The 27129-nt window shown below is 38.1% G+C and overlaps 1 protein-coding gene across 1 annotated transcript; it reads right to left on the bottom strand.

Annotated features, from left to right (window-relative positions):
* Positions 1-236: 236 nt before the first annotated feature.
* Positions 237-26698, bottom strand: LOC134328461 (NACHT, LRR and PYD domains-containing protein 4-like). Its single transcript, XM_063009554.1, has 11 exons — positions 26631-26698; positions 25613-25729; positions 15718-15834; positions 13256-13372; positions 12984-13041; positions 12337-12541; positions 9829-11584; positions 8346-8504; positions 5786-5959; positions 670-843; positions 237-417 (listed from the first exon to the last, which is right to left on the bottom strand). Exons 1-11 carry the CDS (start codon positions 26696-26698, stop codon positions 237-239), a joined length of 3126 nt encoding a protein of 1041 aa, XP_062865624.1.
* Between the last annotated feature and the right edge of the window lie 431 nt (positions 26699-27129).

Genomic DNA, 27129 nt, shown 5'->3' with positions numbered 1-27129 from the left:
GTTTCAGTCACCAATCAGACTCGACACAATCAGAACCAATATAAACACTAGCACACACACACACCCCAGCGGGAACAATGATAGAACATTTCACACGATTCATTGTTCACTGAAGAACCCTGATACTGATGAACTTCTGCTAATGTTCAGCCCCTATTCCACAACATACCACTGCATGTGTGTATAATGTATGCATGTGTGTGTCTAGGTGTGTCTGTGTATAAGTCAACAGTAAGTTACCTTAGTTTTTCTAGGTTACATTGTGGATCCACCTGTAGATCTTTGAGCAGTTTTACTCCTGATTCTCCTCGATAATTGCGGGTTAGTTGCAGTTCTCTCAGACGTGATGATGGATTTGATTTCAGAGCTGAAGCCAGAGCAGTAAAACCTTCATCTGTAATACTGCATCTCCACAACCTGTAGAAGAAAATCTGTTAATAAAAATCATACATCATCTTCTCCCACCTCCTCCTCCATCTCCATTTAGATCCACAATGAGACATCATCACTGAGAAATCTTCAACATGTAAAACTATTCTATTATATTAGTGATAAAGTGTTTTATCTTGTGTGGGGAAAATGAGTAAAATATCAAACTCCTACACACATCAATAACAGCTTCTGTATGAATGATCTTCTGTATCTACAGTGTGAAAGTGAAGATCTTACCACAGTATCTCCAGTTTACAGTGTGGATTCTCCAGACCAGCAGAAAGCAGCTTCACTCCTGAATTCTTCAGTTTGTTGTTACTCAGGTTCAGATGTTTCAGACTGGAGGAGTTTAAACTGAGAACTGAGGACAGAACTTCACAACTTTTCTCTGTTAGATTACAACCAGCCAACCTGGAGAGAAATAATCAGATCCATCAGAGAAATGAAAGACATCACCCTGCAGCAGTAGGTGGAATCCAAGTATCAGATCTGATAATATTACCCAGACTGCAGTGCAGATGAAAGTGAAAGCAGTTGAATTGATTATGCTAAATCAACAATCATTCTAACATGAACATAAAATGTGATTTCATATTTTAAAGGTTTTTAGAGTTTAAATGAGGAGTCTTTAGTTGATCTTTGTTAGCTAGAAGATCATTTAGTAACAATCACACTACAACATCTAAACATTCAAAAACAAAAACCCTCCCAAACACCAACCAGTGGAACCCAGGATTTCGGTTCTAGTTTATTTAATGATGCTTAACTAACTAGTCAGAACAACCTAGAGCTGAACACACTAAAGACTGTAGAGATGACAGTAGATTTTAAAAGAAAACCTTCGACACTGCTCCCCATCACCATATTCAACAGCACTGTGTCTACCGTGGAGACCTTCAGGTTCTTGGGAACTACTATTTCCAATGACCTAAAGTGGGAGGCCAACACCAACTCCATCCTCAAAAAGGCCCAGCAAAGGATGTACTTTCTGCGTCAACTGAAGAAACACGGTCTGCCACAGGAGCTGTTGAAACAGTTCTACACTGCAGTCATTGAATCTGTTCTGTGCACATCCATCACAGTGTGGTTCGATTCAGCCACAAAACAGGACAGATGCAGAATGCAAAACTCATCGGTGTGCCTTTGCCCACCCTCCAGGACTTATACAAAACAAGGATCAGAAACCGGGCAGAAAAAATTATCACAGACTTCTCACACCCTGGACATGAACTCTTTAACCTCCTACCCTCTGGCAGGCGCTACAGAGCCCTGAACACAAAATCAAACAGACACTCTAACAGTTTTTTTCCAAATGCCATCAAACTCATTAATAACTAAAACTGAACTACTGTTTACATGCCACACTGCACTTTATACATGCTGTATAATACTGTAACTGCACCTTACCTTACTTTTGTTACGTGGGGAAGAAATTAGGACCCAGGATGCAGAGAATAGTAACAAAAATTTTTATTAATAAAAGTAAACAAATAATAACCAGGGATATAACATTTAACAAAAGAAAACTTAGCTGAGTCGCGAATCCCCATCGCCGCTTGCGAGGCCGTCGCGACTAGCATTGCTGGGATGAAGCTTCTCCATAAAGGAAATGAGAGAAAACCCCGAACTTGCCTCAGCGCAGCTCGGGGATCAGATGGCTCTGTCACCAGCCGCGTTTCACAACACAGCTGGTGATAGAGCCGACCGATAGGAAACGAGAGAAAACCCGAGCTCGCCTCGGCGTAGTCCGGGAAAACCGGTGGCTCTGGCTCCAGGCGCACTATGCTGTCACCGGGCAGAAGCACACCTATAAGAAACGAGAAAACCCGAGCTCGCCTCGGCGTAGTCCGGGAAACCGGTGGCTCTGGCTCCAGCCGCACCTTGCTGTCACCGGGCAGAAGCACACCTATAAGAAACAAGAGAAAACCCGAGCTCGCCTTGGCGTAGTCCGGGGAAACCGGTGGCTCTGGCTCCAGCCGCACCATGCTGTCACCGGGCAGAAGCACACCTATAGCACAAGGAACACCCCGAACGCGCCGCCGTCGCGACGGCGAGTTCGGTGTGTTCCCGAGCGTTGCGACGGCGGTTCGGGGAATCGGGAGGCTATGTTGTCAGCCGCAGCTGGAAAGAAGCCAACCCGATTAGCGCAAGGAACACGCCGAAACTTGCCGTCGCGCAGTTCGGGGAATCAGATGGCCATGTCACTGATCGCGCCTCAGCACGATCGGGAAGGAGCACACCTGTTTAGCACAAGGGACACACCGAAATCGCCATCGCGAAGTTCGGGGAACCCAATGGCTAAGTCACCAACCACACCTTGCTGTGGCTGGGACTGAAAAAACAAAAAGCCGACTTTAACTAAAATAACCAAACCAAACGAAACAGGGCTAAAGGCATGACAACCTGTGGCTGCATGGTGCCAGCTTAAATAAGCAGGCACAGCTGCAGGTCGTCAGCCTTAATTAGGAGGCCTCTAATTTAAGGCCTTTGTTCCAGAGGATCTGTAATTCCTGCGACGCCGGGAACCAAGGTAGGTTAACCCCAACGCCGCAGGAAACCTTACAACTTTACTATTTATCTTATGCTATTTTTATATTTTCTGTACATATGCAAATTCTGCTGAACATGTACATTTGTACATTGTCCACATATAGGCTTGTCTGTATATTGTATTGTTTGTAAATTGTAGAGAGCTAACAACAGCCGGAAACACATTCCTTGTGTGTGTAAACATACTTGGCGAATAAAGCTGATTCTGATTCTGATAAATCATAAGAGGTGAAATCAGATTAGCTGCTGTTTTTAAAGTGGTGTTTAGAGTCTTAGCTTGCTAATAGAGAACTAAACAAATTAGGTTAATCACATGACACTTTTAATGTATGAAACAGTGCAGCTAGTACTGCATCATTTGTAGTTATTGTGATATGAACACTGAGTTTTTTTATTATGGCTGAACAATTCATTAAGTGGATGTCAAATAATAATGTTCAATTTGTATGTTCATTTTAACTGTAACACCTTTAAACATCTACAATTAACACGAATAATACAAGAAATATGTAAGCTTGACAGCCTCAATATTTTTTATCTTCCCACACAAACTATGTGAACACGGCCAAGTCAGGTAACCGAGTTTGATCTCAGTGAAACCTTCTGCCTGACATTAATTTAAAAGCAGCATCTGTTCAGGGTGTCTTTCCAATTTGTGCTGCTTTTTTCCCACTACACCCCCAACCTGGTTGGTTTTTGATTGTTTATTAGAATTTTAACATCTTGTTTTACACTTTTGTTTACATTCATGACAGAAATGGTAGTTACTCATTACATAATATTCATCAGTTCACACAAGGTTATATCAAACACAGTCATGGACAATTTTGTATCTCCAATTCACCTCACTTGCATGTTTTTGGTCTGCTGTGCGGCGACAGTGCTACCCACTGAGCCACCATGACGCCCAACTGGTTAATGTAACTGAGTCAATTAGTAAAGATGTATAAACTAGGGCTGTCAAACGATAAAAAAATTTAATCGCGATTAATCTCAGAATTTCATAGAGTTAATCGCGATTAATCACATAAAAAAAAATCTGTGTAAATGTTATAGAAAACAAGGATTTTTAAGTGAAATGTTACAGTTAATATGGTGAACACATTTTTTAAGGAAGCAGCTTTTGTACAGACACTGGGAACTATTTTGGCTAGGTTTGGCTCTGTATGTCTCTGGTCTCGCTCTCTTCAGGTTAACTCATGTTTCTAAGTCATGTTTCTAGGTTTTGTTATCATGTTGTTTTGTTGGATTTCCTTGTGCCATGTTTCTGCTCCATGTTTCTGCTCCATGTTTCCACTACATGCTAAGTTAGCCCTTTGATTATTGCTCATGCTAAGTTAGCCCTTTGATTATTGCTCATGCCAAGTTAGCCCTTTGATTATTGCTCATGCTAAGCTAACCCTTTGATTATTGCTCATGCTAAGCTAACCCTTGGATTATTGCTCGTGCTAAGCTAACCCTTTGATTATTGCTCATGCTAAGCTAACCCTTTGATTATTGTTCATGCTAAGCTAGCCCTTTGATTATTGCTCATGCTAAGCTAGCCCTTTGATTATTGCTCATGTTATGCTAGCTCTTTGTTTTGTCTTTTCAATAAATAATCCATTGGTTAAGCACATCTCTGTGTGTGTGTCCGCCCCTTCGTCTCGCCTTAGCCCCCCGTTCGTGACAAAGGGAGTTTTATTCACTCACATACTAGGCAGTAATACGTATATATGTCAGATTGTAGGTTAAAATTTCTCCATCAGCGAATATTGTAGATCAGCGGTGCTTTAGGTGGGATAAGGCGTGGTTATTGTAACAGACTTTTCTGTGGTTGTATCGTGACAATGATTTGATGGACGTTTCTACACGAAGTGAGTGTGTTTTGACCCTTTGGGGCTTCCATAGTTCATGGAATAGCATGCTTGGCTAACAACTCTAGCTGTCTGCTATTCGGTACCGTAACAGAAAAAGTAATAAAAGTGTTCTGCTCCCGACAACTTGTGAATATACTGTGTATTTATTTCTTCATTAAGAAAGTGCATCACTACGACGCTTGGTTACATTTGAGAAACGCTGTCTTAATGAGAGATGCCGTGCGCGGTCAAGTCTCAACATGAACTACGGATGACTCGCAGAGCCAAATAGAATTTGCGTTAACGGCACTATTTTTTTTTTATCGCGTTAAATTGAGATCGTGTTAATGCGTTATCACGTTAACTTCGACAGCCCTAGTATAAAACTTTGTGTCCATGAAGAACCTGATTTAGTTCCACAAATTAATTTCAGATCATTAAACTGCCAGCTATTCAGAGCTAAGTCAGAGCTAAGAAGCTAAATGAACCAAAATAACTGATGATTTCTGGTTAATATCTCTGTCTTAGGATCCTGAAGCAGCAGTAGAGGTGCTTACGCTGCTGTGGAATTGATCACAGATGAATATAAACTGGTTGTTAATGGCTTGTTGCTAAAAATGTCACTGTTACCTCTGTGAATGGTACTAAAGCTAATCCACAAAAATCATTTTATTCCTGTATAGAAGAACAGATAAAAATAGCACTTATGACTTTTTTTTTTTTACACTGGATCACTTTTTCAACAACAGGTTCAATGCCAGAAACTCAAGTGCTGCTAGTTTAGGATCTAATCTCAGGTAAGTTAGTGAGCTACAGTAAATAAACAATCATGATATGATGTGATGATGTATAAAGACTCAGAAGAGTCCTAAACAAACCATCTGCCAAAGTTCTGTTTTTATTAAAATGATGCTTCAGAGTGAAACAGATCTTCTGTATCTACAGTGTGAAAGTGAAGATCTTACCCCAGTATCTCCAGTTTACAGTGTGGATTCTCCAGTCCAGCAGAGAGCAGCTTCACTCCTGAATCCTTCAGTTTATTGTTACTCAGGTTCAGATGTTTCAGACTGGAGGAGTTTAAACTGAGAACTGAGGACAGAACTTCACAACTTTTCTCTGTTAGATTACAATCCCTCAACCTGGAGAGAAATAATAGATCAGTATTTTTTCTTTATTAATTACAAACACAAAACTGCCGTTTCAGCTCTGTATAATGTATAAACTGCTCTATACTGTAGAGCAGGGGTCACCAACACGGTGCCCGCGGGGACCACGTAAGTCGCCCGCAGGGCATGTTCCAAAATAGCACTATAGTGACTATAGAGCTCCGTCTAAAAATATATATTTGTGTTGCTGTTCTTTTTAAATTAATAACACTTGCATTGATGTAGATTTGAAAATGACAATAGTGAATATAACATTTAAAAAACAAAACTGTTTGATGTTTATTTGAGCTCTGATCTCGGAGTGCGGAGTTTTAAAACGTGCGCATAACGCTGAGACAAGCGAGCTACGCATGCGCAGCTGCGATGCGGAGCGAGATGCGGGTTTTACCCTGAAAAAATAATAATAAAAAACACAAGAAAAGCAAAAGAGAACTTCATATTTTCACAGTGATTGGGAGGAATGTGGAGAGACGCTTCAGTGCGTGTCACTAAACCTTCCCTGTACATCGCAGGGAAGGGGCTCGCACTTACGTGCCTGCGTCACACGTAATCGTTCCTTATTTGGAAACTGAACGAGGTGTTCCGTATTTTTATCAATGGGAGAGAAAAGCTGCAGATTAGACTGAGACGGGTTGATGTGTATGAAACAGAAGGAAATTGCTGCTACCGCGGGAATTTTAAAATGGTTCGGTTATTATTGTAAGTAGTGTTCACTTTTAGTCCTAGTAACGCCGTGTGTAGGGCGAAAGTAAAGTAACAGGGTCGGTACTTTTCTCACTGCCCCCCTAAGCATTGCAGTCCAGAACTGGGGCTGCATGTCAGTGTGAAGATGGATTATGTAAAAATGTTGTTTGCACTATTGAGAAATTTTTTTACATGATGTTCTTTATGCATGTTGTTTTACCTAAAATATGGTTTTGATTTATTATTATAAAGAATGAATATAATAAATGTTAAACAGCCTAAATAAAACTGTGTATGACCCGTTATATATTTTATAGGTGCAACCCTAACCGCCTACGGTTTGGGTTGCACAGTTCTGAAAGTTGGCAACCCTAGTTGGAGCAGCTAGCACCTAAAATAAAATGCTGATGAAGACTGAATTAAATTGTTAGTGTGAAGGCTTTACTTAATTTTATTATTAATGGTAAAGCTGGTCTCTCTCCATGTTTAAAGTTATGGGTGAGGGCAAACTAACAGATGACTTAAGATGTTAATTATTTAAGCATTAATTTACCCATTGAACGGGTCACCTTGGCCATCATCGCAACAATTGCCCCCCCTGAGAGATTTGGCAGGAACCGCCACTGCTCTGCACTCATTACAGAGAAATAAATCCATTCAAGTTTTGTAATGTATTGATGGATTAATGTCAAACTATTTTTATACAAACACATTAAATACTACAAACCATATTTTTTGAAAAATATATTTATTTTCCATTAATTTTAAAGTATCAATAAAGTATGAAAAATTTGTCACAAATTTATAATGGAGATGTATAAATCTATAAAGATCTCAATTTTTTTTTAAAGCATTTTTATATACAATCTTCCTTACCAATCCATAATGTGATGATCATTTGTAAAAAAAAAACAATTGTGATTTTGATCAAAATGCTACAGATGTGCTCATTCATACAAAACTGTCAAGAAAGATATTTACAAAAATATTAAAGATGTGACTCTGCTCTGACAGATTTAGATTAATAGAGATAAATAATGTTACATTAATGTTGAAATATATGTTTTCTACCATGGTAAATCATTGTCAATAATTATTCTGAGGAATCATTAACATTATCATATGATCGGACAGTCTCTTCATATATATATGAATATTGATAATAATATTAATAATAATAATAATAATACCATTAAAGGTGAACCATGCAACTTTATGTTATTCAGGAAGTTTGTATCACCAAGTAGCCCTTCGTATTATTCAGTAGCCTTGAAGTAGCTCTCGGTCTCAAAAAGGTTGGTGACCCCTGCTGTAGCGTCTAATATGGAAAAAACACTTTAAATAGTTTTATTTATTTATTTGTCAAACATTTGTTTATTCAATGTTTTTTTACGTTCCACTGTTCACTGTATTTTAAGCAACAAATATATGTAATATTGTATAATTATTTAAAAAATGTTGTTTTCACTATTTGTGGCTCTGTGATTGTGCATGTATTATAATAAAAAAAGTTTTATTCCTGAAAAGAAAAAAAGGTAAAAGAAACAATCCTGTTAGGATGTGATGATGTATGATGACTTCTAAACATTGTCTATTAAATTCATTTTCTGGTTTAAATGATGCTTTTAATGAGAACAGATCTTCTGTATCTACAGAGTGAAAGTAAAGATCTTACCCCAGTATCTCCAGTTTACAGTGTGGATTTTCCAGTCCAGCAGAGAGCAGCTTCACTCCTGAATCCTTCAGTTTATTGTTACCCAGGTTCAGATGTTTTAAACTGAGAACTGAAGACAGAACTTCACCACTTTTCTCTGTTAGATTACACTTACACAACCTGGAGAAGAATTAATTAGATCAATCAGAGAAATGAGATCCAATTATTTAAGCTCCACCTGTTTTATGTGTAAATATGACTGGGATTTGTCTGCTGCTTCATAAATCATTTGGTATTGGAACCCTTTCTCCATCTCTAGTAAAACTGTTCTTTGGTCTGGTTTCCTGCTCATGTGTTCAGGGTGGTGTAGTGAGCTACACAAATAATTACAGCAGTTTATTTAACAGAAATCATTAAAACATTTTTTTCCATAATTACTCCTTACTTTACTCTGTAAACGTTTCACTCTCATTGCTGTATTTCTGCACAGCATGACTATGAATTAACTATAGTTCTTCTGATAGTAACTGAGGAACCCTACAGGAACCATGAGGGTAGAAGTGAAACCAGAATACATTTATAAAAGAGAAAGTAAAAACAGTTTCATACCAGCGTACAATAAACAAGAAAGAACATCTCTAAAAAGAAAAACTTTGTAGGAACTGCAGTCAATAACATTCTGCTTTCAGGTGAAATTCTACATTCTGTATAAAACTAGTGCATGAGTCAAAACATGTAATTTGCACGTCATGTTTATGTAAACTGAGCTCTGTTTACTCCACATCTGATTCATGATACTGTCAAATCTATCTAATTATTATTAGTGTTTTCATCAGTAAAATTAAAATCTAATTACACATCAGTCAGATCAATTCCCTCCATGCTAACATCCTGTCACAATTGCAGCCTCTCTGCTTCTAGAGCTCCTAAGTACCACACCCTCCTTTAGATTAGTTAATTAGCTTAGCTTAGAGTTTAGGTTTCTGTTTCATGTTTAGCTTTAGCTTAGCATAGGTCTTGTGTAAACCCTGTCTTGTCTTTGTTATTATTTAATACCTTTGTCTATTCATCTCTGAGTGTGACCACCCTCTTGTTTCGTCCAAGCCCAGTGTTACACATCCTAAGATCCCAGCAACATTAAACTAGTGTACTTTACCGCTGCACCACCTGAGCGCCCCAGTCATGCTATCATTATTATTAATGCATTTCTCTCTTTATTACTGAACTTCACCATTCAGTCCTGATGTTTTTGGAGCGCTGTGGTTGATGATTTCCACCATCTCACGTCAGATTTTTTACTCGGTAAAATGAGCAGAGTGCAAGTTAGTAGGTGGTGCAGAAACAATTAGCATTATTATTTAAGTTATTAAATTAGATGTAAGTTTCAGACACATTTTGAGATTAGACTGCAACACTGCAGTTTTGCACCATCTCACTTTCATACATTTAACTATTAGTGTTTGTGTGATGAACTCAATCAAACATTTATTAATAAATGACTCACTTGGCTCTTCTAGAAACTTTCACCACTGGCAGCATCTTCAGAAGACCTTCATGTGATGGATAATATTTCCTTAAATTAAACTCATCCAGCTCCTGATCTGAGTTCAGCAACAAAAACACCAGAGCCGACCACTGAGCAGGAGAGAGACGATGAAGAGAACCTCTTCTGTTCAGGTATTTTTGGACTTCCTGCACTAGAGAATCATCGTTCAGTTCATTCAGACAGTGGAACAGATTGATGGATTTCTCTGGAGAGGGATTCTCACTGATCTTGTCCTTGATGTACTTGACTGTTTCCTCTTTGTTGTAAGAGCTACTTCCCGTTTGTAGCAGTAGGTCTCGTAAGAGAGTCTGATTGGACTCCAGTGAGAGACCCAGGAGGAAGCGGAGGAAAAGATCCAGGTGTCCATTCTTACTCTGTAAGGTTTTGTTCACTGCACTCTTCAGAAAGTCAGACATAGAGTTTCTAGAGATGTTAAAGAATCCAGTGTTTTGCATCACCTGCACAGTTCTGTTTTTGTTGATGAAGGTGAGAAATACATATAAAGCAGCCAGAAATTCCTGAACACTCAGGTGCACAAAGCTGAAGACCTGACCCAGGTGTAGTCCAGCCTCTTTTCTGAAGATTTGGGTACAGACTCCTGAGTACACTGATGTGTTTTTGACATCAATGCCACACTCTGTCAGGTCTTCTTCATAAAAGATCAGGTTTCCTTTCTCCAGCTGTTGGAAGGCCAGTTTTCCCAGTGCCAGTATCATCTCTCTGGTCTGGTGTGGATCAGAGTCACATTTCCCATGGTACTTTTGTTCCTTGTGTTTTATCTGAAATATCAGGAAGTGGGTGAACATTTGAGTCAGAGTTTTGGGGATCTCTTTCCCCTCGGTTTCATACAGAATTCTCTCTAGAACAGAGGCTGAGATCCAGCAGAAAACTGGAATGTGACACATGATGTAGAGGCTTCTTGATGACTTCATGTGAGCGATGATTTTACTAGCCAGGTTCTCATCACTGATCCTCTTCCTGAAGTACTCCTCTTTCTGAGGGTCACTGAACCCTCGTACCTCTGTTACCTGGTCTACACACTCAGGAGGGATCTGATTGGCTGCTCCAGGTCGAGTGGTGATCCAGAGGTGAGCAGAGGGAAGCTGGTTCCCCTTGATGAGGTTTGTCAGCAGCACATCCATTTTTACTGACTTTGTTATGCTACACAATTGCTTATTATTTTGAAAATCTAGAGGAAGTCGACACTCATCCAGACCATCAAAGATGAACAAAACTTTATAAGCATCACAATCTATTGATGGCAGAACTTTCATTTCTGGGAAAAACTGATGAAGAAGATCCATCAGACTGAGATTTTCCTGCTTCATCAAGTTCAGCTCTCTAAAAGGAAGTGGAAATATGAAGATGACGTCCTGATTTGCTTTTCCTTCAGCCCAGTCCAGAATGAACTTCTGCACAGAGACTGTTTTTCCAATTCCAGCGATTCCTGTAGTCAGCACAGTTCTGATGGACGTGTCTTTAAAGAGGTCATTGCATTTGATGGGTTTCTCCTGTGCTGCTGGTCTCCTGGATGCTGCTTCAATTTGTCTCACCTCATGTTCATTATTGATGTCTCCACTCCAACCCTCTGTGATGTAGAGCTCTGTGTAGATCTCATTCAGAAGTGCTGAGCTTCCATGCTGGGAGATTCCTTCACTGATCCTTTTACATTTCTCTCTCAGACTGGATTTGAGTTTTTTTTTTGAGACCAGTTCTTATAAAAAAAGATAATCAATATTTTAATGTATGATTAATACTCAGTTTTTTATAAATAGTAGGTTCATTAATTAATTGTTTTGTATTTTTAAGTATTAACCTCTATGAATGTAACTGGAAGATTTGTAGAGATGTATTGACCAATATCATTGATTGATTGATTGATTGATTGCTTTATTGATCCTCGAGAGGACATTGTAATGTTGCAGCAGAAATTTACAACTATCACAAACATCACACAACAACATTACTATGTAGTACAGGAGAAAATTAAAAAGGTATTACAGTAATGTAATACAAGTAAGATATAAAAATATAAAAAAATATAATAATATAAAAAACAAGAATAAGACATCTAACAGGACAAAAAATAAAGGGGGGTAGACTAAAAGATGCAGTTATAGACATTGTGTGCAATAAGACTGTGCAAATAAAAACAGTACCATGTGCAAATTGCAAATAGTACCAAGGTTTATTGTCTTCCGTGGGTACTATAGGTTCTGTCCTTTTCCTGCTCCTTGTTGCAGTGGAGTTGGCGGAACCTACCACTAAAAGTACTTTGCTGTTTAATCAGCAGGTCGTGTAAAGGGTGTGAGGTGTTAGAATTCTCATCTAATATCAAGTACCTGATGCTCATAAAAAGAATCTAATGACCAATTAAAAGCCTAGATGATTCAGAACCAAGATTATTATATGAAAGTTTTATCTAGTGTTACAGAAGTTAATAATTTAAGTATTTAGGTCTCTTACTACTCTGCAGGGTGTTAGCGAGGTCTGTCTGGTTCATGATCTTCAGAACATTCAGTGTGATCTTTAGTGTCCCCTCTCTGAAACTACTCAGATCTTCTACATCCTTCACCTCCTGCTCGGAGCATGCTGGGTAATCTTCATTCAGGAGCTTTTTGAACTTGTTTAGTTCATTTTTTAACATGTTGATGACTTTGAGCTCCAGTTCCTGTTGAGGAATTTAGAGGAACAGATCATCACAATAAGCACCATGAGGTAAAAAAGAAAGATGAGTGATGTGACCATATAAAAAGTGCTGTAGTTCTAACATTATACTGAAACTAGTTGTTGTGATACATTTAGTATAATAACCTGGGTGTGCCACATTGTTTTGTTTTTCTCTGCATGTTAAGTTTGCTAAATGTGGTTAAGTTTTAAACTGGGATTTGACCTCTGCCTGTACCAGGTTCAACTATTAAAATGTAGAAGGTTGTGTGTTTAATACCCCTAATTAGTCCTATTATTCGCATATGACAAAAGTAAAGACCAGAACAACATCTAAGGAGGGTCCAGAATCCAAAATCAATATACTATCCCTCACGGTATTCATTTAACCAACAGCAAACTAGACAAGCATCATTATTATTACACACATACACATATATACAAACCTTAAATATGGATTCCAGCTGATCTTTGTAAGTAACATTTAATTTCTTCTTTTGTGGTCTGTAAATAAATACAATATAAGCAATTGTGCAGCTTTTCAGTCTTTATCATACAACACCAATAAATATACAGAACAGTACTGAACACTAGCATGTTCCAACATCCAGTTATTAAAACATTTCCTAGCTGATAAGAAGATTTTTCTAAATTAATTAATTGATCAGATGAATAAGTTAAAATAGTTTGAAGCACCAGAACCTGAGATTATACTGACCTCAGATTAGTAAAACATTCTCCATCTTTAAAGTGAGGTGGTGATGACATTGACTGGTTGCTCTTCATGGAAACACAGTTGAGTTCAGGTGAATCTGGTCTCGTACCCTCCATCACACTGGAGCACACGTAAAACAAAACATAAAAAAAGTAAAATGAATGTGTAGAGGTTAAAATCTGAAATGTGAAACTTGCACCCTAATTCAAGCTGTATGGCAGATTTAATCAGTAAACATTTATTACATTTAGAGGAGTTTCACTCTGAAATGTTCACAGTAATGTAATCTTGTTAGAAGTATCACAGTTTTATCAGATGAAGCCACCATTTAAAGCACCAGCAGGTGGTGGCAATTAAAGAATTTTATATGTAAAGCACTTCTGTTTCTGTTTTATTGCAGAGAAGCTTCAAGTGCAGTGCTGTACAATATAAAGTCTCTTTATACAAGTTTAATCCAGAGATAAACCAAATGAATCTAGCAGTCGTAATACGATCACAAACAATTGACAATGTATTGTTGTACATTTTTTTTATTATTATTTTCCTTCTTGAAAGAAACAATATAATTACCGAAAGGATTGTTCATGTGAACTGGTCTTTCCAGTGGCGCTTTGTACATGGCTGGAGAGCTTGTGCAGTTGCAGAATACAGTCTGAATTAAAGGATTGTATATGTGTTTATGCAGGAATGTGTAGCAGGGTGGATTGTAGCAGGATGGGGTATTGATTTAATCTAAATTGCTCTCCAGCTGAGGATGATTTGTAGGTACCTTTAAATTGCTGGGTGGTCCTTTCCCATGCTATAAGTATGGGCATTGGTTGACTACCTGTGGTGCACTTCCTGCTGTTTCCTCTTCCGGGGCATCTGACGTCCGTGCCGGCGGCGTTCGGCATGGACGAGTTTGGCTTCGTGTCTCCTGGTGAATCGCTTCTTAACAATTAAAAGCCATGTGGGCTTGTGTTTGTGGTACCGGTGCTATGTTGCAGGTTTTCTCTGCGTTTCTGTCGGCGTGTTTCGCCTTCAGTCGAGTGAAAATAGCGGCTACATTGCACTACTGTGACTACCGTAGCTGTCGTACCCGCTGGTCTGTACTCTGACTTTCACTGCGCTGAGAACTGCATTGCTGTATCCTGGTAGGTATACGATCTATTTTAAATTGGTCATCATGTAAATTGATCATTTTAAGTGTTGTTTATTTTATAGGTCCTTTAGCCTGGATCGTGCTGGCTCGGGTTCCAGTTTCCTGAGTGCTGCTGTTTTCATTTTGTTTTGTTTCATTGGTGTTTTGCCTTCATTGGTGTTTTGCCTTTATTGGTGTTTTGCCTGCATTGGGTCTTGCTAAACTACTGTTTGGTCAGACTTTGTCATTTTTGTTTACATTATTGTTTTGTCTGAATCGCATTTGAGTTATTGTTTTGTATAAATGTTTTGTCTATATGATTGTTTCCATATTCATGTTTCTGTTTTCATGTTTATTTTGATTTGTGGTTTATTTTATTGGAGCATTGTGGTTTGTGTATTTTCTATTTTTGTCTTTTGTTCGTGTGGTGTAAGGGGGCTGTAAGAGACTAGGACCCTGTGTTTACCTCATTGTGTGAGAATCAAGAGAGATAAGTGTCCTTTGCCTCTTGAGTTATTAATTATTATTGGTTGCGCCCCCCCCTCCCTTCACTTGCCCTAGAGCACATTGTGTGTTATTGAGGTGTGCGGTGTGTAGTGTAGGAGATTCCTTTACTTCCATATTTCCCGCTGTCGTGGTAAGCCCTCAGCCCTGTTCCTTCCTGCCATGGTTGTCTTTATAAATTATAAATGGACCCATAGAGTATTAAATGTGATGTGGCTAATCATTTTATACTAATTGTGTCTGTCTCAGAACGTGGCTTGTACTGTGTGGAAACTTTTAAAAAACAATTGTTAATAAAATTAACTAAGTATTGGAAGTGCGTCTCTGGTCTCCAAGTGTGTTTATCTTTCTTTCTGGGCCTTAAGTGCCCATTATATAAATATTCCTAGGGGTGAAATTCCCCTAGGTGGCGTTGTCGAGCAACTAATTAAACAAACCAAACGCCGACCACTCCATCACATATGCAAGTGTAATAAAGACAGAGAGAGGAATCATTGTGTTCGTCTCTTGATTGCATTAGTTCAGTGAAGACCATTACATGGGTGATTCATCATTAAGAACAAGCAGAGACTCGTTACATATGTGCGCAAAGAATGAGGTCAGCTGACAACCTGAATATACTGAAAGACTAGGTTATTCCATCAGTTTTTTTCTTCCCTGATGGCATGGGCATATTCCAAGATGACAATGCCAGGATTCATCAGGCTCAAATTGTGAAACAGCGGTTCAGGGAGCATGAGACATCATTTTCACACATGGATCCAACAAAATTTTAGTGTGTGACCTTTTTTTTTGGCCAGGCAGTGTAGTTTGAAGCACTAGAACATGAGATTATACTGACCTCAGATCAGTAAAACATTCTCCATGTTTAAAGTGAGGTGGTGATGACATTGACTGGTTGCTCTTCATGGAAACACAGCTGGGTTTAGGTGAATCTGGTCTCGTACCCTCCATCACACTGGAGCACACATAAAACAAAACATAAAAGAAGTAAAATGAATGTGTAGATGTTAAAATCTGAAATGTGAAACTTGCACCATAATTCAAGCTGTATGGCAGATTTAATCAGTAAACATTTATTACATTTAGAGGAGTGTTCACAGTAATGTAATCTTGTTAAAAGTATCACAGTTTTATCAGATGAAGCCACCATTTAAAGCACCAGCAGGTGGTGGCAATTAAAGAATTTTATATGTAAAGCACTTCTGTTTCTGTTTTATTGCAGAGAAGCTTCTAGTGCAGTGCTTTACAATATAAAGTCTCTTTATACAAGTTTAATCCAGAGATAAACCAAATGAATCTAGCAGTCGTAATTGTTCATGTTTCATATTTAAGCAGATTGTGATACAGAAACTGATCATCTGAATGATTCTGAGATAAATTTTAATCTTTAAAAAATTAATGCATGTCTGATTTATAAATGTCTGTAAGTTTAGCAGTTTACAATGATTTTTTGTTTAACACAGTATGCCAATAACTCAACCACGGCGGATCTGAATTTACATTCTTAAATAAATCAGCAATCCATATTATTATTGGATGCTCCACTAACCTTTATTAATAAATAAATAAATAAGTATTTTTTTTATGTTACTCAGTTTTGATCAGGAATCACCAGCCCAGAAACCCTAATGCATTAACACACCATGATATTATACTGATCTCAGATCAGTAGAACATCCTCCATCTCCAGCATGAATGTACCTGAAACTTTCAGTTCGGATAAACACCTCCAGGTTAGGGCTGGACGATATGGCAAAAATTTATATCATGATATAACTCCTAATTTCAGTCGATACGATATAATTCCGATAACGATATGAATAATACAAATGTCAGAAAAACTGCCAAGAACACCAACATTGAAAGGCTGTAACTGCAAAACTCTGAAAAATTTATCATAATATTTTAGAAATAATAATAATAATAATACAAATAAATTAGCTTTCACCTTTTACTTGTATTCAGCATCAAAAACACAACATCATTCTCAAATAAACACAAGCTTTGACAATATATAATACTGGTGCTGGTCATGAAATTAGAATATCATGGAAAAGTTGATTTATTTCAGTAATTCCATTCAAAAAGTGAAACTTGTACATTATATTCATTCATTACACACAGACTGATATATTTCAAATGTTTATTTCTTTTAATGTTGATGATTATAACTGACAACTAATGAAAACCCCAAATTCAGTATCTCAGAAAATTTGAATATTGTGACAAGGTACAATATTGAAGACACCTGGTGCCACACTCTAATCAGCTAATTAACTCAAAACACCTGCAAAGGCCTTTAAATGGTCTCTCAGTCTAGTTCTGTAGGCTACACAAACATGGGGAAGACTGCTGACTTGACAGTTGTCCAAAAGACGACCATTGACACCTTGCACAAGGAGGGCAAGATACAAAAGGTCATTGCTAAAGAAGCTGGCTGTTCACAGAGCTCTGTGTCCAAGCACATTAATAGAGAGGCGAAGGGAAGGAAAAGATGTGGTAGAAAAAAGTGTACAAGCAATAGGGATAACCGCACCCTGGAGAGGATTGTGAAACAAAACCCATTCAAAAATGTGGGGGAGATTCACAAAGAGTGGACTGCAGCTGCAGTCAGTGCTTCAAGAACCACCACCATAAAATTTGAATATCATGAAAAAGTTGATTTATTTCAGTAATTCCATTCAAAAAGTGAAACTTGTATATTATATTCATTCATTACACACAGACTGATACATTTCAAATGTTTATTTCTTTTAATGTTGATGATTATAACTGACCACTAATGAAAACTTCAAATTCAGTATCTCAGAAAATTAGAATATTACTTAAGACCAATACAAAAAAAGGATTTTTAGAAATGTTGGCCAACTGAAAAGTATGAAGATGAAAAGTATGAGCATGTACAGCACTCAATACTTGGTTGGGGCTCCTGTTGCCTGGATTACTGCAGCAATGCGGCATGGCATGGAGTCCATCAGTCTGTGGCACGGCTCAGGTGTTATGAGAGCCCAGGTTGCTCTGATAGTGGCCTTCAGCTCTTCTGAATTGTTGGGTCTGGCGTATCGCATCTTCCTCTTCACAATACCCCATAGATTTTCTATGGGGATAAGGTCAGGCGACTTTGCTGGCCAATTAAGAACAGAGATACCATGGTCCTTAAACCAGGTACTGGTAGCTTTGGCACTGTGTGCAGGTGCCAAGTCCTGTTGGAAAATGAAATCTGCATCTCCATAAAGACTGGACCTCAAGCAACGTGGATTCTGTGCCTTTCCTCTCTTCCTCCAGACTCTGGGACCTTGATTTCCAAAGGTAATGCAAAATTTACTTTCATCAGAGAACATAACTTTGGACCACTCAGCAGTCCTTTTTGTCTTTAGCCCAGGCGAGACGCTTCTGACGCTGTCTCTTGTTCAAGAGTGGCTTGACACAAGGAATGCGACAGCTGAAACCCATGTCTTGCATACGTCTGTGCGTGGTGGTTCTTGAAGCACTGACTCCAGCTGCAGTCCACTCTTTGTGAATCTCCCCCACATTTTTGAATGGGTTTTGTTTCACAATCCTCTCCAGGGTGTGGTTATCCCTATTGCTTGTACACTTTTTTCTACCACATCTTTTCCTTTCCTTCGCCTCTCTATTAATGTGCTTGGACACAGAGCTCTGTGAACAGCCAGCTTCTTTAGCAATGACCTTTTGTGTCTTGCCCTCCTTGTGCAAGGTGTCAATGGTCGTCTTTTGGACAACTGTCAAGTCAGCAGTCTTCCCCATGTTTGTGTAGCCTACAGAACTAGACTGAGAGACCATTTAAAGGCCTTTGCAGGTGTTTTGAGTTAATTAGCTGATTAGAGTGTGGCACCAGGTGTCTTCAATATTGTACCTTGTCACAATATTCAAATTTTCTGAGATACTGAATTTGGGGTTTTCATTAGTTGTCAGTTATAATCATCAACATTAAAAGAAATAAACATTTGAAATATATCAGTCTGTGTGTAATGAATGAATATAATATACAAGTTTCACTTTTTGAATGGAATTACTGAAATAAATCAACTTTTTCATGATATTCTAATTTTATGACCAGTATACGGCTCTTTAAAAGGAACCGAGACAAAAGATCCGACTCCCCATATCAGAATTCACTGCAGCAGTTTCCCAGACGCGATTTCTTTAGCGGTTTTTATTTTACTCAGCAACGGATGTTATTTAAAATGTAGTGAATTACAATTCTTACTACAAAACATATTTAAGTAAAAGTAAAATTACAGGCTGTGAAATCTATCTAAAAAGTATAAGTACACAAAAAAACTACTCAGTTACAGTAACGTGAGTAAATGTAATTTGTTACTTTCTACCGCTGGTCTTAACTAACCTTAATCTTTAATGGACTGATTATTATTTGTATGTAAACATTTTCGAACAAAAGTGCTCAACCAGGATAAAGAATATAAAAAAGTGCTTAAGAGTTGCTGCAGAATTTGCTATATCAGGTGTTGTGCTTGAAGAATACAGAAAAAATAGTCTAGTCTTTTTTCTCTTATTAACTATTTCTACTGCTTTTTTTTCAGCTGTGGATGCTCATTCCCTCACAGATGTTGAACTCATTTAGCCGCTAATATCCACCGTGTTGTAGGTAGTGGAGTGTAATCAGAGCGGTAACTCTGGCTTCGTGCCTGTGGCGTACGTCATCACGCACTGACGTATGCATATCGATCGAATTTGTTTAAAAATCATATCACCGTTATTGAAACATTTTCTATCGCGATATATATCAACATTGAATTATTGTCCAGCACTACTCCAGGTACATGACAAAGTAATCAGTCAGCTGGCTTAACTAGCAGTTGCTTTAGTTAATCTAAACTCACAACTTGCTGTGTTTATGTAATTACAAAAAAGATGAGGTGAAGTTAAGTAAACTAGAGTAGAGATCAGCTTTGTACCTTTAAATTCAATTACACTGGACAAACTTCAATAAATTTAAACACCCAAGGGAAATGGGACTTGATCTTATTGAGAAAAAAGATACTAAATATAACTCTAACCGTAACTACAGTACGAGCGAGCTTTCTTGAGCTCAGCCTGAATTTTTCCTTCAGTAAAATATTAAGTTGTTGTAATTATAAAACAGTAAATATGTGTTAAATACGTGCAGTAAATACGGGCATAAAAAGAAACATTAAAATCTATGTAAAATATGTCATTTACATAAAAGGTTTTAAAAGCATCAGAACTTTATTCATTAAAACTGCAGTAATTTTTATGAATACTGTGTTAGTTACACAGACATCATACTTTATTACAACCATATTTTACTACAGCTGGACTTTACAACAACTGTACAACTATACTCCACTATAATTATACTTCAATACAACTATACTCCACTATAATTATACTTCAGTACAACTATACTCCACTATAATCATACTTCAGTAAAACTATACTCCACTATAATCATACTTTAGTAAAACTATACTCCACTATAATTATACTTCAGTACAACTATACTCCACTATAATCATACTTAAGTAAAACTATACTCCACTATAATCATACTTTAGTAAAACTATACTCCACTCTAATTATACTTCAGTACAACTATACTCCACTATAATCGTACTCTACTATATTTATATTTCAGTCAAACTATACTCCACTACAATCATACTTCAGTAAAATTTAGCTGAGAGAATGAATGAATGAACAAATGAACAAGCAAGGGTCAAACCAAGAGAGAAACCAAAACAGAAGTGGAAAGACACACAGTCCAAAAGAGAAAAAAGGGAGTGAAAAATTGGCGAGACACAAGGTAAACACACAGAGAAATAACGCTTGGTATGCATCTGAAAAACAGAGACAAAACTTCACAACCGGCTAAACCGGTCCGTGTATCTTTGGAATCCATCAAATGACCTTCAGTCATTCGCTTTTCACTTCAAATCCCAAAGTTGATAAACAAGAAAACTGGGCGTCCTTCGTTTTTTTTCTTTTAATAACAACACTGTAAAGCAATACAGCCTCAATATGTTATGTGAACTAATTTCTTCTTTTCAACTCCAATTGTCATGACAACTTTTGGATATTGAACTCAGGTTAATACGTTTTCAGAAAATATAACGTAAAATAATCAGCAACACACGTTAAACAAGAACGCATGTTATACGATAGTGGACTACTTTTAGTGGCAGAGAGACACATCACATTTTCAGCATTTAGCAGACACTTTTATCCAAAGAGACTTACACAATGAGCAATTGAGGGTTAAGGGCCTTGCTCATGGACCCAACAGTGGCAACTTGGTGGTAGCGGGGTAAACCTTCTGTTTACTAGTCCAGTACCTTAACCACTGAGCTATCACTGGCCCTGACACACCTGACTCTGGGCAACAGTTTGAGGCAAATAGGTTGAGGTTTGATACACCGAGTGGAGTTTGGCAAGTTGGAGTAGCATTTACTACTGTTATTACACTGTGTTGATCTGCTAAGTGTTAAATAATTTTTATTTCTTTTTAAAGACGTTGACAGAGCCGGGTTCTGCTAAAGGATGGTATTGCCGGGTGTTCAGCTTGAAATTCAAGATGGGCAATTACCATCAGAGACTGATGGCAGCTGGATGCCCTGAAGTTGTTGTAAATAAAAGAAAGAGGGGCCAGACAAACATCAAGGGGATTAAGAAGTCCAAGAAAAGAGAGGTTCACTACTTGCCAGACTGAAGGCCAAAGTGCAGTTACATCAGAGGAGAAATGTAAGATTATGCTTCTAGAGGTGCCTAAGCGTGAACCAAACTTGCAGCTTTTGGATGAACTGATGACCGCAACATTATCTCAGATGACCGCAACATCTCTGTAGTCATGGAAAGATGGCCTGCATTGTTTAGTGAGAGACAGGAAACCAATGACATCTGTATAATAAACAGCATCTATATGATTTTACTCTCTGTGGCTATTTGTAATTCCCATCCTCTCTGCTGTTCTGTGTGTCTTCCAGATAACTTCAGAGTTCACTAGAATTGTCACCACTGATCTGGTGCAGTAATTACTGGATGGATTAGATGCCTTGTTGCCCTACTTGGTCTTCCATGATTCTTTTTAGAGGATACTTCTGAGATAATCAGGATTTGTGACGTAAGAAAACATTTGCACTTAAAATATTGCTCTCCAAGCTTCTGTAGTGGAAATCACTGAATGGACTCAAGAACATTTTCCATAACTGTTGTCTGTGAAAACAGCTCATCACTGCACCCACAAACATGAGTTCTTTGCCATGCAAAGAAGAAATCAAATATAAACAAGCTCCAGAAATGCTGCTACCTGTTCTGGGCCCAAGCTCATTTAAGACACCACATCGCCTCCGTTCATCTTAAATGAGCTCACGCCCAGAGAAGGTGGCGGCATGTCTGGATCTTGATAAAGTATGGTTTCTTCTTTGCAACCATACTTTATCAAGATCCAGACATAACACCACCTTCTTTGCATGGTAGAGTTTTAACTTGCATTTGTGGACGCGGTGACAAGCTGTCTTCACAGACAATGGTTTTGGAAAGTGTTTTTGGGTCCATTCAGTGAATTCCCCTACAGAATCATGTCTGTTTTCCTTCAACATCTGAAATAGTCTTTATTACTTTCAATTAAATATAGGGTTTACATGATTTGCGCATCACTGCATTCTGTTTTTACTTACATTTTGTGCAGCATATCAACCTTATTGGAAATGGGGTTTCTGTATCTTGACTAATTGCAAAGTGTTTGTAAATATTTCCATTTGTTTTAGGTTCATGATACCACCCTGGATGTTCTCATGAAGGGAATGCATGTTGGACTTCTGATGGGATATGAAGGTGTCTTGCATGATGCTTTTCCTCTTGAAATCTTTTACGTGGCTGTGGTGGTAGAGGAGACTACCGTTCTTCATCAAATCAAAGATGTGCCTACTGGTTTTGCTATGCTAATGGGCACCATCTATTGTCTTAATCTGGAGTACCCTTGCAAAATGAGGTACTCATTTCAATTCCTGCAGAGGGTCATCATGAAGATCAAACCAGACCAGTGTTCAGCTAGGATACATGGACTGAGAAACAAACTGCTCAGGTATCATTTATAGACTGATATATGACTGCACATATCAGGCCTTAATTCGACTGCTGTGTTGAATCTTGCTTCCTCAGGTTAAAAATGTGTTGTTAGAAAAACACAAGCTGGTACAAGTTTGGTACATCACATATCATTGGTATTAGGGTGCCTGCAGCTGCTGGTGAACTTACCCCAGTTTCCCAGCGTCGCAGAGCAAAGGAAACAAATGCCTCAAATAGGAGGCCTTCCAATTAGGGCTGACGACCTGCAGCTGTGCCTAACTTATTTAAGCTGGTGCTGCACAGCAGCAGGCATTGCACCTTTGGTTCGGTTCATATGGCAGCGTGGCTTAACACTTTTTATAGGGACAGAAGGTACCCCCCGGGTGGCAAAAGGTAGGCCGGATGTGTAGGCTTGAAGGCCGAGGTAGACAGTCCTTTTATTTTCCTCTGGCAGGGAAAGTGTGGTGCGATTACTAGTGATGGGCAGATAAAGCCTCACTGAAGCTTTTGAAGCTTCTTCCTGATTGTGCTGAAAAGGATTTGAAGCATTGAAAGTGGACATCACAGCAGAGTGACACCAGGTGGCTTTAAAAATGTATTACAGCCTGCAGCTACTGAACACTGAAACATACGAACCCTTGGTGGTTTAATGGATCACCAAATATTTTTAATCTGCAAATAATTATCTTTACTTATTAAAACATTGGGCTAAAATTTGTCATGTACAATTCTCTGACACTCAAAAAGCTTTGAATGAGTCCCGCCCATTTTTGGTGGTTCATTGACGTTTTCGAAGCTTCTGATGTTATAGTCACGTGACGGTAAGGACTTCAATACAAGCACCGATACACTGAGTCAAATCAGTGAGTGTTACAAAAGTGAAGCAAGCTTCGAAGCCTCGGTATCGAATGTCCCATCCCTAGTTTTTAGCATGTTGCACTAGCATATTCCTACAGTGATAGCAGGAAGCTAGCTTTAGCATTTACGCCGGCACTTCAAGGCACTCATATTGTGCCGAGCCTAAATGCTTTGCTACTTCTGGCTTGGCGCAGCAGGTTAAGAGCTTGCCACTGGTGCCGGCATCCTAGGTTTGAATCCGCTCTTCTATTTGCCTTGTGTTTTACAGGTCGACTCTCAGCCGATCCTGTCTCCCTTGATCGGACTTTTTAGTTTGGGACAGTATTTAGGTCCCTCCTCTCTCACACCGGCGAAACCCTCACTCACCGGTCACTAATAGATAGTGCGGTGGTGAACGCGACCGGCTCACAACTAGGTGACCGGGTTTCGAGTCTCGAATTTTCTAATTTTGCGGCGCCCAGCGGCATCAATCGGGGTTTTCCCAATTAGTTTTTAGTTTCTCGTTTGCCTATTTTGTTCATAATATTCCTTATTTAAAAATAAGATTTTTAGTTTACTCTGCATTTTGAGTCCTGGTCCTTTCCACATAATAATTGGGGGACACCATGTTTAGTTTAAGGTTCTTACAGGCCATGTAAAAAAAAGAGGAAACATTGTAATCTGTTCCACATTGTTTTTGCAGAGAAATCTTGTATGGATCCAGTAAAAAAAAATTGCCAAAGGCAGAAATGTATTGTTTTTAAACGTGCATTGCTCTTAAAAGAATATCTGTCTCTAGACGTATGCAAAAAAAAAATTGCACTTATGGGCAATGAGTAGAGGAGAAAAACTTGCTTGTTGCATGTGCACAAGTGTTTTGTAGAAATAATATTTGGAATCTTTAGTCTATTCATAACTTGTCAGTGACCAACTATTGTTAAAGCCATGTAAGGCCTAGTCTCTCTTGCCCATTTGCTGCCACTTTGTCCTCTCCCATATCCAGTTTAGGCAGATTTATTCCTAAACAACATTTATGGAACCTGTTTGCAATAAATGTGTTCAAAAGTGGCATTGTTTTTATTTTGGGCATGCATTGCCTTTTTAAAAGATTTACCAAAAGCCAAGGTGAAAACTTATGTAACATTTGTTGTTTAAATAAATGTTATTTATGAACATAAGTTGAAACAATGAATAATTATTAGTTAAGAACTTTTTAAACTTAACTTCTTGAGTTGTTACAATGGTTTTCTTCAAGTTGAGTTTACTCAGTTTACTCGGCTTTTTAAAGCAGCAGGTGAACTTTTGTTTCTAAGTTTAACCAACTTGAAATGTTTTACAGTGCACCTGGATTTAACTAAGCAAATAGGTAAGATAATTACTGGATAATTACTGCATGGGTGATTATGTTTCAGCTGGCAACAAGTTATTTAGCCCTAACTGATGCAGTGAGTAGCTTCTCATTTGTTAAACTGAAGTGATGCACCCATCATGCCTACCGTTCAAGCCTGTAGGGGCAGTGCTGTGATCTGGGGTTGCTGCAGTTGGTCAGGTCTAGGTTCAGCAACGTTATGTGCGCAAAGAATGAGGTCAGCTGACTACCTGAATATACTGAACGACCAGGTTATTCCATCAATTTTTTCTTCCCTGATGGCATGGGTATATTCCAAGATGACAATGCCAGGATTCATCAGGCTCAAATTGTGAAACAGCGGTTCAGGGAGCATGAGACATCATTTTCACACATGGATCCAACAAAATTTTAGAGTGTGTGACCTGTTTTTTGGCCAGGCAGTGTAGTTTGAAGCACTAGAACATGAGATTATACTGACCTCAGATCAGTAAAACATTCTCCATCTTTAAAGTGAGGTGGTGATGACATTGACTGGTTGCTCTTCATGGAAACACAGCTGGGTTTAGGTGAATCTGGTCTTGTACCCTCCATCACACTGGAGCACACGTAAAACAAAACATAAAATAAGTAAAATTAATGTGTAGAGGTCTGAAATGTGAAACTTGCACTATAATTCAAGCTGGAAACTGTATGAAAGATTTTATCAGTAAACAGTTTCACTCTGAAATGTTCACAGTAATGTAATCTTGTTAAAAGAACCACAGTTTTACCAGATAAAGCCACCATTTAAAGCACCAGCAGGTGGTGAAAATTAAAGAAGAATTGTATATGTTAAGCACTTCTGTTTCTGTTTTATTGCAGAGAAGCTTCAAGTGCAGTGCTGTACAGTATAAAGTCTCTTTATACAAGTTTAATCCAGAGATAAACCAAATGAATCTAGCAGTTGTAATTGTTCATGTTTCATATTTAAGCAGGATGTGATACAGAAACTGATCATCTGAATGATTCTGAGATTAATTTTAATCTTTGAAAATGTGTGTATATATAATGTATGTCTATGTATGTGTATTTAATGTATGTCTGCGTTAATGTCTGTAACTTTAGCAGTTTACAATGATTTTTTGTTTAACACAGTATGCTAATAACTCAACCAAGAATTTACATTCTTAAATAAATCAGCAATCCATATTATTATTACAGTTGTTATTATCACTCTCACTTGGACTTGGTCTTAGACTCAAGCTATTCATAGTTTTGGACTTAACCAAAGAGGTCCTGCCACTCCTACACAGTTTAGATTGTCAAACATCTATTTCACCTCAGATCAGTAGATGCATTTCCAAATTGGTTTGGGTGCTCCACTAACCAGTCACTCTTTATTATTAAATTAATAAATAAATAAATAAGTATATATTTTTAATGTTACTTAGTTCTGATCAGGAATCACCAGCCTATACTGAAACTAATGCACTAACACACCATGAGATTATACTGACCTCAGATCAGTAGAACATCCTCCATCTTTAAAGTCAGGTGGTGATCCTATTGACCTGTCACTCTTCATGGAAACACAGCTGGGTTCAGGTGAATCTGGTCTTGCACCCTCCATCACACTGGGGTACAGTAAAAAAAAAAAAAAAAAAACTATATAAAAAGGCATGAAGTTACCTGAAAGTTTCATTTCAGATAAACACCTCCAGGTACATGACAAAGTAATCAGTCAGCTAGCTTAACTAGCAGTTGGTTTAGTTAATCAACTCACATCTTTCTGTGTTTATGCAAATACAGAAAAGAGGAGATTAAGTTAAGTAAACTAGAGTAAAGATCAGCAATGTACCTTTAAATTCAATTACACTGGACAAACTATCAAAAGAAACTTGATCTTATTGAGAAAAAAGGTACTAAATATAACTCTAACCATAACTACAGTACACAAATTGTGAGCTTTCTTGGGTCTATGCAAGTACTGTAGACTATGAGACACACCATCATACT

This window comes from Trichomycterus rosablanca, chromosome 15 (genome assembly GCF_030014385.1).
Source record: "Trichomycterus rosablanca isolate fTriRos1 chromosome 15, fTriRos1.hap1, whole genome shotgun sequence".
Classification (NCBI taxonomy): Eukaryota; Metazoa; Chordata; class Actinopteri; order Siluriformes; family Trichomycteridae; genus Trichomycterus; species Trichomycterus rosablanca.
The sequence above is the reverse complement of the archived record's forward strand: the minus strand, read 5'-3'. Positions and strand labels throughout refer to the sequence as shown.

Excerpts from the sequence above, each read along its gene's own strand:
- LOC134328461 (XM_063009554.1), bottom strand. The coding sequence starts at position 26,698 with ATGAAGAGTGACAGGTCAATAGGATCACCACCTGACTTTAAAGATGGA. Across the intron at positions 13,042-13,255 it reads GAATGTTTTACTAATCTGAG|ACCACAAAAGAAGAAATTAA; the intron begins GTCAGTATAATC and ends ATTTATTTACAG. Across the intron at positions 844-5,785 it reads TGTAAACTGGAGATACTGGG|GTTGGCTGGTTGTAATCTAA; the intron begins GTAAGATCTTCA and ends ATTTCTCTCCAG.